We start from the raw sequence: 14,635 nt of genomic DNA, 5'->3' as shown, positions 1-14,635 counted from the left end.
TTTTTTAATACTTGAGGAGTCTTTTTAAAGCACAATGAATAAATTTTCTACACACAATTATGTTGGCATTTCTTGTAAAACATAAAGGACAAGTTATTCATATCGCTTAACAATGTTTCAATACGCGAATAACACTTTTTCAAGACATAACGAACCTTTTTAAGAAAAATTTTGTGTATTGAAAATAAATTAAACCCGTTAACAGTCGCGGTAAGGGCGCTCGCTCGCGCGTGCCACGTCGCCTGCTCGCGCATGCACTCCCGTCTTTACTGTGTCGAAGTAAAAAAAAAATGAAAGGAGCAGAAAATGCGTCCCGCGGTAACGCCTTCCCTGGGTAAAAATCGTTTCCTTGCCTTCCCCACGAAGCCAACCTGCCTTCCTCCATGAATCTGGCCTTCCTCCGCTCGTCCTCCCCCATCTCCTTCCTCCATGAATCTGGCCACACGCTGCCCTTGCCTCTTCCCTTCCGGTCCTTTCATCAACGACCACCTGTAGGTAAAGGAGATGACGTCCTGGATTCCGCCTCATCCTCTTTCCAATCCGACGCCTCCACACACCCGCTCCCTCGCCATCGGCGGCGCCGCCGCATGCCGGTCCTCCGTGCGTCGCCTCCTCTTCCTCCACGACCCCTCCACGTACTCGCAGACGACGGCAGCCGGAACCGCCCCCGTCGCCCTCGTCACCTCCACTTGTTCCACGATCTGGCCAAGCCACCGAGAGAAAGCTGTTCGCGGTGTTGTAGCGCTGCTGGGGAGCTGCGCGTTATGATGAACATCTGCCTCCTCCTCCGTGTCATGCCCTGGTAGAGCGGCCACTTCCTCCCATATTCTTGATGTTTATTTTGTTTTATTATCCATTGGGTTATTTTCTGTGATCGCTCATCCCCATATTTCAGTAATTCCCCTTTCCCTGCTCCCTATTTCTTGATTGTTAGACATGTTATTAGTTAGTGGTTTTGTTATTTCTTTATTCTAGGATGGCATCTCTGTTACTAAGATGAATTAAGCAGGCTGGAGATAGCACTACGTATGATTTGCCCGTCACATGTTTGTATTAATGCCATATACTTAAAGTGAGGTTTCTTTTCTACTTTAGATAAATTTGCTATCTATTTTCCATGGATGTGGCAAGTTATTTAGGATGATAAAGTGCCTCTGGTTAAAATTTGGAGTTCTTCTCCAATATTTAAGGATGATAGATTACCCGTGCTCACAGGTCCTATTATTTTTTTGGTTTCTTCTTCTTGCCTCTAATGCATCTTCAGATTTTGTGGGCTATTTTGGCTCCTTGCTGGGTATTTGTTTCTTGGATTTTAGCTTCGTTTTCACCTGATTGACTATTCTTTATGCACTACCTAATTTGTTTAGCAGGTACCTATCTTTGGTTTTGATTGATGCCTCACATTTCTGTTAGAGCGTTGGTAAGTAGCAGATTTCTTGGGAGTTCAGGTAGCTGCTTTGTCTCCAACACCCAACCCCATTTATTTTATTTAGGTCTTGATGCTATGGACATTGTTTGGTGTCGCTTGGATTCAGACCTGCTGTATTGGGCACAAAAAATATAAGATCACACATGGACACATTGCAAGTGTGGATAGAAATATATTGGTGGTGCATTGTCACATGTATGCTACATCTGTAATCAGAGATTCAGGTCATACCAGTTTTTTGGTCTCTTCATTTGTGATACTTTTTTCCTTTAGGAAGTCATTGCCTTTTTGCCAAGAATTCATCACTGAAAGAGCTGAAGTTGAGATCTCCGTTTAAAGCAGTGATTAATTACTGACCGTAAAATAATTTGTCATCGTGAGATTCTTCAACTGTCGGTTCGCCATCAATTTTAGGATTTAACCAACTAAAATGAAACCAAGATACAGTTGCTGCTGCACTTATGAGCAAATTGTACAGGGTAAAGACATGCAGCTGCTCAAGAACAGGGGAAGGACCAATCTGCTGTTTCGGTTGTTTATGTGCGCTGAAGATTGTTCATACCCGTATCCCGAAGATAGAAGGCAAAATAATCCAATTCATCACATTTGAATTTCCTAATCCAACTTCAGTAGTTAAACACTTTAAGTTGTTCTCCCTAAAGTTACATTCTTGCCAGTTAATCTCATGGCCTAACCTTTGTGATCAAATTGTCTCCAGAGTTAAGTACCCAGATCGTGTAACTTTAATACGAGGAAATCATGAGCAGGCAGATTACACAAGTGAGGGACCATTTTCAAGTTGGGTAATTTTTAGTGATGTTATGATAGTTGTCATTTATTCTTTGAACTCATGCATTGCTGCAGGTTTATGACTTCTATGATGAGTGTCTTCATGAATACGGCTCGGTGAATGTCTGGAGATGTTGCACAGAAATATTCGACTATTTAAGGTAATATTTCTATGTTGCTTTTATATTGCATGATGTAATGCTATGAGGCTGCTACTGTGTTTCTTTGAATTAAAACCATAATCTACAAGAGCTGATGTATTTGTTATATTCAGTTTGTCTGCACTTACTGAGAACAAAATCTTCAATGTCCACGGAGGCCTTTCCCCTGCTATTACGGCAGTGAATCAGGTAAATCATTCGCTGGTGTTATATTTTGTATAGTTCATAGATTCGATTTCTATTATTTTATTATCATGTGCCCCCAACAAATCAGAATCATACTTTCTCCAGTGTTATAGTTCTTTACAGAGGGAGTAGATCCCAAGCAGAAAGTGCCTCATGATGGTGCCATGTGTGACCTTTGGTCTGATCCAGAGGATGTTGAAGATGGTTGGGCATTAAGTCCATGATGTGCTATTGGATCACCCTTTCGTTTGCAAAAGAAATTTTAGCATAAAAAAATTGTCGGTTTTATGCATGTCAAAGAAACATTTTTTCAAGGACAACCATTCATGTGTTTTGTTTCTGTATCTTGAACTACTCTTTCGTTTGGCTTTGTCAAAATTTGACATGCTTGTGCTGCTTAATATCTGTAGGCTTTATTTCACTTGGAGAAAAGTAATCAGGAGCTCAAGGGTGACCTCAAGTACATGTACGTCTACACTGCAATGTAAGTAGATAATCCAGATGGATGTCGTTGGGAACAGGAAGGCAGTTGTGATCTATGTGCCATACTGTCTGCGCAAGGCCTTCAGGAAGATTCACGATGGATTAGTTTGCTCTTTTCATTATCCAGTCTTCCTGTTTTAGAGCAAATAAATCAGATTTATTGGTAGATTAATTTTTAGGCGTCTGCATTGTTGTGATGCTCATGGTTGCTGATTTCAGTCTGTATTAACCAGTTCTTGTGTTGACTGGAGGAAAGGTTGGCCGTATCAGTCATCCATCTTGTAAGATTGTCACCTCTCTGTTAATATATACTCCCTCGGTCCAAAAATAAGTGTCTCAACTTTATACTAGTTTTAGTACAAAGTTGTACTAAGCTTGGGACACTTATTTTGGGACGGAGAGAGTACCTATTAGCTTGCTCTGCTTTATGAGTAAACACTTTTTCAACAATCGTCGCATGAGTTGACCAGCATTTCCATTCCATGTACATGTTCTGTCGCATGAGTTGACCAGCATTTCCATTCCATGTACATGTTCTGCCAGCTTGCTCTGCTTGCTATGCTTTATGACTGAAGACTCTACTGCTGCAGTTTTATTAAATGTATTTTTTTAGCAATTGGCGCTCACGTGGACTGCACACAAACGTCAACAACTAAAACAGCTAGATTAGTGCGCAAATGCACGCCTCAAGAGGCGCGCCCCAGCCACTAGAATTCATGTAACTCAGAAGTTTTCACACATTTGTAACAAAATGCTCATGTATTTGTAAAAAAATTATAAATTTGTTATATATAAAAATTGTTCACAGAACTAAAAAGAAAAAAAACAGCAGAAATGGGAAGAAACAAAATATAATAACCAAAAAGGAGAAAAAATATTCAGAAGCTTTTTTTACTAGTAATTGTGTACATGCAACGCATGATCCAAAATTTATTTTTTTGATTTTTTATTATTCTATGTTTTGCTTCTCCAGATTTACTTAATCAGTCTTGCTACCGGTGAATATCAATATCGTGATGGTGGGGGTGAGACACCGACGGTGGCACGGTTCACTTACATGTTGTAGTCTATGGATCATGTCGATTTGTTTGGAAACATTTTGAGTTACGATGTTCTTTAGATTGCTAATTACGGTGCTTTGATTGATTGATACAATGTTTATTTTTGAAATGCTAATTACGGTGATCTGATTGATTGATCTGATGTTTTTTCTTTTAGAATTTGATTGGTGTTTAAACTGGTACAACGTCATTGGAGCAATGTAAGTCATAGATCTACGGTCATAACTCGCTTGTTTAATAGTAGAGTGGAGATGGACATACCATTGTTACATTGGAGTCTCATATGGAGCCATCTTAGGGCATGTGGCCTCTGAGCCGTCGGATTAGGTGTCCAAACAGATCCTGGTCGTCCGATATTTTGATGGATTGATCCTGGCCATTGGATCTTCACTGATGTGACAATCAATGAAAGTGACTGCTATTCCTCCCCCGGTCAGCTACCCTCGTGCACGATGACATGCAAGACCTGGGCGCTATGGGCCACGACAGTCAGTGACCGAGTGGGTGGGCTGCGCCCGTTGCTGCTTCTTCCGTGCGAGATGGCGTGCTACCGCCTGCAATCTTCGGTGCCCGCAGAGGGCATTGTTGGTATTTCGCGTGTTCTCCCTTGCATGGCGCTTTGTGTGTGGCTGTCTCTTGGGGTAAAGGCGAGGGTCCGGTTGGTTGGGCTAGAACCGTAGCACACACTCTCTCTCTCTCTATTTTGCCGTTCTCCTCTTCCTCTCTTACATCCAGGCGCCGTCGTCTCGCCGCTTCTCCCGTCGTCGATCCTCAGGTCTGGTCCGTGTCCCCGCTTGTCGTCTCTTGGTTGATATGTGTGTGCCTGTCCTCTGATGTGGTGGTGTAGTTTCTAGGTTCGACTGACGGCTAGGGTTGGATTTTTGTTGTGGATGATGCCTCTCCGTTCTTTGCCCAGTTGACTGCGATGGATGAGGTGATTTCTCACGCTTGGCTCTGATCTACTCTCGATTTTTGTAATCTCCTATTGATTGCTTGGATTTGTTTCCGTCCGTTGCGCAGGATTGGGGTTAGAGTTTGCTGAGATTTGGCCCTCGGTCGTTGTCGTGTCGTCCTGGTCTTCAGCTTCCAAGGGATTGGATCTGGTGCGGGTGTTTCTTGCTGGGGTGTCTGTTGACGGTCCTTGGACAGATACTTTGCTGGATTCTTTTTTTGCCATATGTTTGCCTCTATGCTCGTCTTGTTGGTTGTAATTGGTTGTAATGGTTGTTGCATAGGAGTGTTTAGTACGGCAGTCCTGTTGTTTGATGGTTGTGATGCCTTTGTTAAAGCCTTGGGTCAGGAGGATCCGTATATACGTGGTTCAGGCTACTTTTGGTTATGGATATGAGCTTGTCGTGTGTTTAGATAAAGTGGTTCGTGCTTAGGTGTAGGGGTTTGCTTTGACTGGATGCTATTTTTACTTTGTAGGATCTGCTTCTTGAGGTTTGTCCTGGATATATGTCTCAGCAACATGGCTGGTATTCTAGCTTATGTGTCGTGTTCCGGGGTGTGGTGAGCACGCCGGTTGATATTTGAATTCATGTATACTTACAGACTAGGTAGGATGAACGATTGTCAAGTATTAAAAGGTGAATTATGCATTTTGGTTCCCGGTGTGCTGATTTATGGTCCTGGGGCTTTTAGTTTGGGTGATTTGCTTCTCGTATATGCTTTTTATTTCCTATCTAGATGCTTTGTGTTGTTCTTTTGAACTGAATGATCTAACGTTTGTTCCTGGCTTTTTTTTCTCTTTCTTGTGAGGAGTGGGTTTAATTTTTGATGGGTCTTATTTATGGCTGGATGTTTGCTGTGAATTGTTCGTATGTGCATCTGTTGGATGTCGTCGTCTCTCGATGTCGTTTGCCATTCCACTCATACCCGCGAGAGGTTATGGAAGATGGTGATTTGCTCGGTGGAGTCGAGATTGAGGTTGATGTTCTTGGGAGTGATGCATTGACAGTCAGGAGGTTCTTCTGGTCCCAGGCCAGTGTGGGCTTGTCCATTTATGAAAGCGCTGCTTTCCAGGCAATTTGTTTTCTGCAAGGGGTGTATGGGTTTGTTCTGTTGGATTACAATTATAGAAGTATGTCTACTTATCGAGAGCTTGCTCGCTCTGCGGTGGTTCTGGCTGCGTCGTTGGTCAGGGCATAATTACAATAAATGATTCCAACTCGACGAACCTCAAGAAATGCCAGAGAGAGCTCAGAGCTAAGCAGTTCTGGTCATCAGTGCTATTTGAGCGTGCAGAATCCTTTCAGAAATAGCTCGCCTCTTTCACCGCGACAAAGAAAAGGCCTCATTCAGAGAGTGACGATGATAGCACTCCAGCACCTGAAATGTGTCAACGAATCAGAGGTAATCATGTTGTTGTTCTGCTTTTCGTTTCCATTCCGGCAATACCAAATGTTGTCTTACATACAACTGACCATTTACATCAAGGATGGCCTCAATGACACCGCCGGCTCGCTCCCACCATACGAAGAAGCATCAGACAAGTAACATGCCCTCCCTCTCGCTCTTCAGACTAGTGCAGCTATATGCGTTACTCATGTTTGTTGTTTTCCCAGTGAACGGGATCACGGGCCCAGCAAGAAAACAAAGTCTCAGCCTACTGCCCGCAGGACATTAGTCTTTAAAGACTGAATGCACGGGTCGCATGTAAGACAATTTCTAAAATCATTTCATATGTAGTACCCTTAGATTCACTCCTCGGACCTTGCTCGTCTTGCATACAATTGTCGTCCTTTAATTATTTTGTATTGGTCCTTATAGCATGCTGAGTGTAAATCCCTGTGTTGCGTTGTTGATGTATACATGCCTTGTCTGTCATTGCCACCCTCTTTGTGATGCCAACTTATGTCCTGCCCGAGACTTGAATGATGTATATGCTCGATTTCTTCAATACATCCTATGATTATGTGTTTTCTTTCATTATAAACATCAAAATGTATCATGCTAGCTCAGTGTTATTTTCTTGTGTATTGTTCAATACATATAAACAATGTGCTCAAGATAACTTTATTTATCTGGTGTTGCATGCGTCAATATTGCCCGTGGATATGCCTATGAATCTTGACATCTAACTGCTTTATCATCCCCAACATCCAGGATACATAGACGGGGATGACGTTGGAGTTTTGCCCTCTGTCTATGCCTCAAGTATCGATTATGCCTCTCTGTGATGTCACTCCCATGTCATCTTTATTTTGTTTATTCAGCAAATGATGGATTAGACGAGGATTTATTCGCACTGAATCTGTACAACTATGGACTATTTATGCAGTCTTTTATTTAAGCTTTGAAATGAGTGGATTGGATGCTTAGTTTGAGCATTTGTCTTGCATGTTTTTTCGTGGCGTTATATTATCTATTTACGACTTACTCCTGAAGGATTATCACTCTACATGAACTTTTTTGTGTTTGCGATTTTTAATACTTGAAAGGGAAACGTTTCAGAACGGCGCGCCGGCCGAACGATTCGGCCTGTCGCGTTGCGTGCGCTCGATCAACCTACATAGATGGTGTGTCTATCGCACGCCTCCTGTGTTTTCTTCTTCTTTGTCTTATCTTCTTCCTTCCATCTCAACTGACCACCTCCTATCCTCTTTCCCCGGCGAGCACCAACAGCCTCCTGTGCAGCCGTGCACTCCCCTTGCCGCCGCTGCAAACCAGCACAGAAACCCAATCCCATGCCGTTTTCGCTGCAACCTCGTCGCCATGGCAGCGCCCTCGCGCCCCGCGCCTGTCGCCATGGCCGCGCGTGATGGGGGCCAGAATCGGATGCTGCAACCTGCAAGCCAAGCGGTGCGACGAGCGATGGCCGGAGCTGCGACCGGCACCACGCAAGTGGAAAAGAATTGCAACTATTGATAAAAATGTTTCAACAGTAGATATTAAAGTTTCAACCATAGTTGCTTTTTGCTACTACTGGCGAAATTTTTGCTACATCCATCAAGGCGGAGCCGAACCTCGCGACGGCAGCGACGACGATTTGCTGCAGCCGTAATCGGTTTTTGCTACTACCGGCGAAGTTTTTTGCTGCATCCAACAAGGCGGAGCTGTGACCTCGCGACGGAGACGATGATGATTTGTTGCAACCATAGTCGTGTTTTGCTACAACCGGCGAAGTTTTTGCTACATCCATTCAAAGGCGTTGATTGACTGGTGGGCGTCGCCGACGCAATTCCGTTCAGCGAGCATCAACGGCGAGGGTCGGTGGCGGAGCTACAACCAGAGCTACAACCGTCGCCGCTGAGAGCTGCAACCGCAGGTGGAGCTGTTGCATGGGTCGAGGCAACGACGAGGACGACCAGCGAGGGTAGGGACCGGCGACGAGGGCGGCCGGCGAGGATGGGGACCGACGACGAGGATGGTCGGCGAGGGTGGGGACCGGCGACGAGGACAACCACCGGAGGGGCAGCGCGGGACGGCTAGATGCAGGGAGCTGCAGGAGGGTAAGATGCGTGAGGAGGAAGAAGATCTGGGGCGAATCGTTTTTTTTCTTTTTTTGCTAGATCAAACGGCTAGGAGTATTGGCATCCTGCGGCCAGGGCGCGACCGGCCCAAACTTTGGGCCGGCGCGCCGGCGCAAATCACTCGCCTACTTGAAATGCTTCGGTGGTTGTATAAATAGATTGAACAAAAATATGGCAAGCCGCATTTTCTAGCTAGTGGAGATACATGGCGAAGCAATTTTATAAGCGTTGAAGCAGCGATGGCGTTAATATTGTTCCTCGCATTCCACATGCCCTCAGCTGCACCCCACAGGCATCTAGGCGTTGGCACAACCAGCGAGCTCCAGCTGCAGGTCTTCCATACCCGTCGTGCGCCAGCACTCCTTCACCTTCTGCAACTTCTCAGCTGCAATTTTTTCTTCTTGTAATGCTGCTGTTGTCTATGCGTGGACCAATTTCTCGGCAACCACACACGAACAGAGGAGACGGGCAACCCACATTGTAGTTTTCTTCGGGCCATAAGCAAAGAAATCGCCAGGCCGCAGCTAGTGCGCGTCAACGCAAGACAAGATGCAATCTGTCAAGGAGCTCGTCCTCCGCTGCCTATGGCTCTGCACGGAGGCGGAAGCCAAGCCCGATCACGCCCTTGCCGCCAGCGACGGCCTGCAGGCGTTCGCCCCGGCCGCCAGCGACGGCCTGAAGGCGTTCGCTCTCGGCCTGAACAAGCGCCTCACCGACGACGACGCCGGCAGGAGCGGCAACCTGGTCACGTCGCCGCTGTCCGTCTACGCGGCGCTGGCGCTGGTGGCCGCCGGCGCTCGCGAGGGCACCCTCGACGAGCTGCTCCGCGTCCTTGGCGCGCCATCCCTGGACTTCCTCGCCGGCCACGTCCGCGCGCTGGGAGAGCATGCCCTCGCCGACGGGTCCCGGACGGGCGGCCCGCGCGTCAGCTTGGCCTGCAGCGTGTGGCACGACGTGACGATGCCCCTCCGCCCCGCCTACCGCGCCACCGCCGCCGAGTCGTACAAGGCCGTCGCCCGCGCCGTCAACTTCCGCCAAAAGGTTAGTGTACATCGGCCGTGACCGCGATCGATCTGTGGCATGGCATGCACTAGTAATCTAGTATACGATTGTCATTATGTATGTCGATCGTGGTACGTGCAGCCGGAGGAGGCAAGGGAGCAGATCAACGCATGGGTGGCGGCTGCGACGAACGACCTCATCCCCTCCATCCTCAGCCCCGACGCGCTGTCCAGCCTCACCGTCCTGGTGCTCGCTAACGCCATCTACTTCAAGGGCATGTGGGAGAAGCCGTTCGACAAGGAGCTCACCAAGGACGACAAGTTCCACTGCCTAGACGGCATCGCCGTGGACGCGCCCTTCGTGCGCGGCTTGGGCTGGCACTACATCGCCTGCCACGACGGCTTCAAGGTGCTCCAGCTCCGCTACGTGCAAGGTCACTCCTCGCAGGGCCAGCCGCAGCCGCCGCCGATCTACTCGATGTGTGTCTTCCTCCCCGACACACGCGACGGGCTGTGGGAGCTCACCGACAAGATCGCCAGCAACCCCGACTTTGTGCGCAAGCACCTGCCGTGTGGCGACGTCATGGTCAGCGATTTCCGGCTGCCTAAATTCAAGGTCAACTTCGGCATGACAATGGAGGGCATTCTCCAGGACATGGGCCTCAACGAGGCCTTCGAGCCGGGGAAGGCCGACTTGTCCGACATGGCGGAAGACGGCACAGGGAAGTTGGCGCTGGAGAAAATAATCCACAGGGCCATCATCGAGGTGAACGAGGAAGGCACCGAGGCCGTTGCTGCCACCGTTGCGACTGTGATATTATGTTCTTCGAAAACTAGTGATGCGCCGCATGTGGACTTCGTGGCTGACCATCCGTTTGGCTTCTTCGTCATCGAGGAGGTGTCTGGTGCTACCCTGTTCGCGGGGCACGTCCTTGACCCCACGACCAACTGATGGAGGAAGGAAACTGCATTCATGATTGAATTCTTATATATATGGGCTTCTCATTACATCTGCTTTATTATGTTCGCTACATAATTCTATATATTCATGTTAAATGGTTACATTCACTTCCGATGACCGGGAAACTTTTGCTATGTTTTAGTTGCATTGCACAAAAAACAAAGGTTCATACGACTCTGCTTTCATTGGAACTAGATGATACCCCTATGTGTTGCAGTGAGAACATACGGGAATTGGTTGCAATATATTATTTTAATTAGGTTTGCTTGTCTTGAATTTAAATATGAGACTAAAGATAAAAAGTACACATGATTTGTTGTATTGGATCGTTATGTGGTTATAAAATAATTATTAAGTAGTATTTCTCACGCATTTTGAGAGAAGTAAAAGTAGTGGTGTTTATAAAATGGGATGTGTGCATGTTGACAGAATTATCTTTTTTTAGGGGTGAAACAATTCATAGGCAACATTTTCATGCATGCAGATTAAGAGAAATAAAAGTAGTGAAGTTGATGAGGTGGCATGTGTGCATATTAAAATAGATTGAAGTAGTGGCGATCAACTAAGTATATAGGATTTTTCTAGTTTTTAGCTGCATTGCACAAAACAAATTTGTGCAACTTTATTATAGACATACTTTCTATTTCTCAAATGATTGAGAAATTTTCATTTTATAAAATCAAAGACCTTAGATATTGTTAAACCTTTCCCCTATCGCAGGACGACTAGGGAGAGCCTTCTTCCCCTCTATCTCAGCCGACGAGTCCGTGGATTCGCCTCCCCTCTGCCTGCCGCTCCGACGGACGGTGGCGGGGAGGGTATTCCTTGTGTGTCGACTTAGATAGGTAGGATTTTGGTTCTCGCAAGGCAGCGCTCAGACGAATGGTAGCACTTATTCGCTTCCGGACTCCGATCCTCCTCAAATTCGTTCGTCGGGACGGATTGGATGGAGCTCCGGCATATATTCCTACCAGCTCCGCGGAGCGGTGAGGTTAGGGTTTTTCGTCATACGTACGAAACGACGAGATTTGGTGTCAGGTTATTCAGATTGATTCAAGGATTCAATGGCGATGACTGCGGCTCCCAAAAGCTGGACCCCATGGCCACGTGCATATGAAGACTTCTCGGCAGGAAACTTCCCTCCGGGAGGGGGAAATCAAAGCCATCATCATCACCAACAATCTTCTCATCGTGGGAGGGCCAATCTTCATCAACATTTTCGCCAGCACCATCTCATCTCAAACCCTAGTTCATATCTTGTATTTAATCTTTGTCTCAAAACCTCAGATTGGTACATGTGGGTTGCTAGTAGTGTTAATTACATCTTTTAGTTGATGCTAGTTGGTTTATTTGGTGGAAGATTGTATGTTTAGATCCTTGATGCTATTCAATACCCCTCTGATCTTGAGCATGAATATGATTTGTGAGTAGTTACATTTGTTCTTGAGGATATGGGAGAAGTCTTGTCATAAGTAATCATGTGAATTTGGTATTCGTTCGATATTTTGATGATACGTATGTTGTTGCTTCCTTTAGTGGTGTCATGTGAACGTTGAATACATGGCACTTCACTATCTTTGGGCCTAGGGGAAGGCATTATGGAGTAGTTATTAGATGATGGCTTGCTAGAGTGACAAAAGTTTAAACCCTAGTTTATGCGCTATTCCGTAAGGGGCTGATTTGGATTCGTGTGTTTCATGCTATCGTTAGATTTATCTTAATTCTTCTTTTGTAGTTGCGGATGCTTGCAAAAGGGGGTAATCATAAGTGGGAGGCCTGTTCAAGTAAGAACAACCACTAGTAGAAATGGGGGAATTTGTCCCGGTTCGTAAGGGCCTTTAGTCCCGGTTCATGAACCGGGACTAATGGGTCGTTACTAATACCTCCCCCCTTTAGTCCCGGTTCAAACACGAACCGGGACAGATGTGCCTCCACGTGGCTGGTGCGTCGAGCCCAGGCATGGGGGGCCTTTGGTCCCGGTTGGTGGCACCAACCGGGACCAAAAGTCGATGTTTTTTTTAAAAAGTGACTGCTTTAGGGGTTTTGGGGGTTATTTTTAGGTTGTTATTAGCTAGCTAATAGAGATAAGTGTCCTCTCTTATATCTTCGTCCTTGGTTTACCAACGCTGCTGCTATGTTCATTTCACTCGCTGATATAATAACTCATGCATGCTCGCATCATACATCATCATATATAATAACAAGTCCTACTAATCATGCATCATCATAAAACTTCTACTTGTTATTAATAATAAGTCATACGATCATCATCCCCATAGTCATCGAACCCAACCCTACATAATTGTTTTTAGCACATGATCATCAGTATCAAGTAGGACCTAAACACCCTTAAGGTAAAATAGCATAAAATAATATAGACCCTGACTCTCCATTATGAAGAATGGAGATCATCCTGTCTCCAATTCTTGCGCTTCGCTGCCTTTTGCTTCCAAGAAGCTCCTTACGACTCTCCATACATTTTTTTCCATTCTTTGATCGTCATGTCTCCACTTCTTTTAGAAACCCGGTATGGACAGTTCAGATTCGTAGGAAGACCTGGTTGTATGTTCAAAACATGAAGGGTACCGTGCGTATACATCAGATGAGGCACACAATCATTCGGGATTATCTGTTGAAAAAATAGTAATAACTTCGTAGTTAGCAATGATGTACTAGTTTTAGAAGTGTGCAAAAAGATGCACGGATGTCGTAATAGTAAAAACTCTTACCAGGGTATCTTCATGGTAGTTACCGTAGTTCAACACGTGCACTAGTGGCACGTATTGACCATAATGTTGAGGAGTTCGATTGTAGACATTGTAATTCTCAAGATCAGTACAAAATGCGATTAGATGATTTTTCTCCCTATAAGTTAATTCGGAGCCATCGATGTAGTGGGTTTCGTCTACCATCTTCTGCACATTCTTTGAAGAATGAAAAATAAGCTGTCAATGAAAATAAGATGTCAACTATTTTGAAATAAATAATATAAATTACTTAATAACTATGTTAAGCTCACATGGGGGAAGAATTGGAGGTGTATCCACAAGGACCCAAATCGAAGGTCTCTCTTGCTCGATTGTAGGATCACCAAGATCCATGGTGACAAGCATACCCTCATCAAAACCATACATCTTGCAAAGTGCTTCCCAATTTTTGCAACCAAAATGGGTTACACTCTTAGCATTGTACAGCTTTACTTGAAAATCCACACCATGATGGGTACTTAGGATAATTTTTTTGGTTTCCATACTTTCATGGTCTTAAAACCCATCCTCTCCAAGACATAGCGTCTTGCATAGCATGGGATAAGCTAGTCGAATTGGAAAAGATGACAAATACACATTAAAATAGTTGAAGTCGTGCTTAATTATGAAAAAAACTATTGTCGTTGTTGCGTACCGTATGAACATCAAATGTCTCCTCGAGCTTAATGCTGAAGCGCCGATCTTCGTCCAGCTCAATGAACCTGTCGCACATACCTCGGTCGTCGTGGCACCAGTCGCACTCCCCCGGGCGGTTTTCATCGTCCGAGTACGACATTTCCGGCCTATGTTCATAATTCAAATATTAAACTAGATCATTATTATTAATCACGGGTTGACTATCGGTGATGTACGTAGCTCCTCCTTTCATTCTCGAATCCATTATTACACCAAATTGTCTAGCACACGGGAATGAAGGAGAACTTTTCCAATATGAACATTCAATAAGCAAAACCAAATCATAAAATAAGCAAAACCAAATCATAAAATAAAGTAGTATTCAAATTAGCATGCATTCAATAATTATAAGCAAAAGTACATCATCTCTTGGTGTCCGTACATCGTCGAATATTATCACTAATATATCATCACTAATACAACTAGAACCGTAGCGCCCGACGGGTATCATCGCGGGCGGTGGACACCCAAAGATAAGAAACCATCACAGGATCATAGCTCCAGTGAGATCCCTGAAGAACCTGCCAGGTATTGTCGAACCTGCCCTCTAATGCAACCATGTAGCGACGGACGTGCTCGTCCTCCTCACTGACACGGTGACGTACCACCTCCGCGGTGTCCGGAAGCCTCGGCACCGCCACTGGCC

General features: G+C 45.4%; 2 protein-coding genes and 1 long non-coding RNA gene across 16 annotated transcripts; all 3 read left to right on the top strand.

The window, feature by feature from the left end:
• Positions 1 to 324: 324 nt before the first annotated feature.
• On the top strand, positions 325 to 3,376 carry LOC123093487 (serine/threonine-protein phosphatase PP-X isozyme 2). Of its 11 annotated transcripts, none has more exons than XM_044515462.1 (7): positions 328 to 802; positions 1,371 to 1,420; positions 1,908 to 2,011; positions 2,148 to 2,209; positions 2,294 to 2,379; positions 2,493 to 2,568; positions 2,976 to 3,376. In XM_044515462.1, the coding sequence occupies exons 4-7, from the start codon at positions 2,189 to 2,191 to the stop codon at positions 3,051 to 3,053; spliced, it is 261 nt and encodes an 86-aa protein (XP_044371397.1). In that variant the 5' UTR covers positions 328 to 802; positions 1,371 to 1,420; positions 1,908 to 2,011; positions 2,148 to 2,188; the 3' UTR covers positions 3,054 to 3,376. The 11 variants fall into 11 exon arrangements, 7 of the variants coding, with proteins under 7 accessions (XP_044371395.1, XP_044371396.1, XP_044371400.1 ...); XM_044515463.1 differs by having other exon boundaries at positions 1,368 to 1,448; XM_044515460.1 differs by having other exon boundaries at positions 325 to 802; positions 1,368 to 2,011.
• A 1,351-nt stretch (positions 3,377 to 4,727) lies between these two features.
• On the top strand, positions 4,728 to 7,432 carry LOC123093486 (uncharacterized). Of its 4 annotated transcripts, XR_006445361.1 has the most exons (6): positions 4,728 to 4,884; positions 4,957 to 5,043; positions 5,130 to 6,464; positions 6,549 to 6,604; positions 6,677 to 6,767; positions 7,218 to 7,432. It is a non-coding gene; the product is annotated as an uncharacterized lncRNA (long non-coding RNA). The 4 variants fall into 4 exon arrangements; XR_006445360.1 differs by having other exon boundaries at positions 5,130 to 6,604; XR_006445362.1 differs by having other exon boundaries at positions 4,734 to 4,884; positions 4,964 to 5,043; positions 5,130 to 6,604.
• Positions 7,433 to 8,859: 1,427 nt separating this feature from the next.
• Positions 8,860 to 10,805, top strand: LOC123089340 (serpin-Z2A). The gene is made up of 2 exons (XM_044511045.1): positions 8,860 to 9,625; positions 9,728 to 10,805. The coding sequence occupies exons 1-2, from the start codon at positions 9,134 to 9,136 to the stop codon at positions 10,535 to 10,537; spliced, it is 1,302 nt and encodes a 433-aa protein (XP_044366980.1). The 5' UTR covers positions 8,860 to 9,133; the 3' UTR covers positions 10,538 to 10,805.
• Positions 10,806 to 14,635: the final 3,830 nt, after the last annotated feature.

The sequence above is a fragment of the Triticum aestivum genome, chromosome 4B (assembly GCF_018294505.1).
Source record: "Triticum aestivum cultivar Chinese Spring chromosome 4B, IWGSC CS RefSeq v2.1, whole genome shotgun sequence".
In the NCBI taxonomy this organism is placed as follows: Eukaryota; Viridiplantae; Streptophyta; class Magnoliopsida; order Poales; family Poaceae; genus Triticum; species Triticum aestivum.
The sequence above is the reverse complement of the archived record's forward strand: the minus strand, read 5'-3'. Positions and strand labels throughout refer to the sequence as shown.

Coding starts and splice junctions, on each gene's coding strand:
- LOC123093487 (XM_044515460.1), top strand. CDS start 2,189: ATGAGCAGGCAGATTACACAA. Junction 2,210..2,293: donor TGAGCAGGCAGATTACACAA/GTGAGGGACCAT, acceptor GCATTGCTGCAG/GTTTATGACTTCTATGATGA. Junction 2,380..2,492: donor GAAATATTCGACTATTTAAG/GTAATATTTCTA, acceptor TGTTATATTCAG/TTTGTCTGCACTTACTGAGA.
- LOC123089340 (XM_044511045.1), top strand. CDS start 9,134: ATGCAATCTGTCAAGGAGCTCGTCCTCCGCTGCCTATGGCTCTGCACG. Junction 9,626..9,727: donor CCGTCAACTTCCGCCAAAAG/GTTAGTGTACAT, acceptor TGGTACGTGCAG/CCGGAGGAGGCAAGGGAGCA.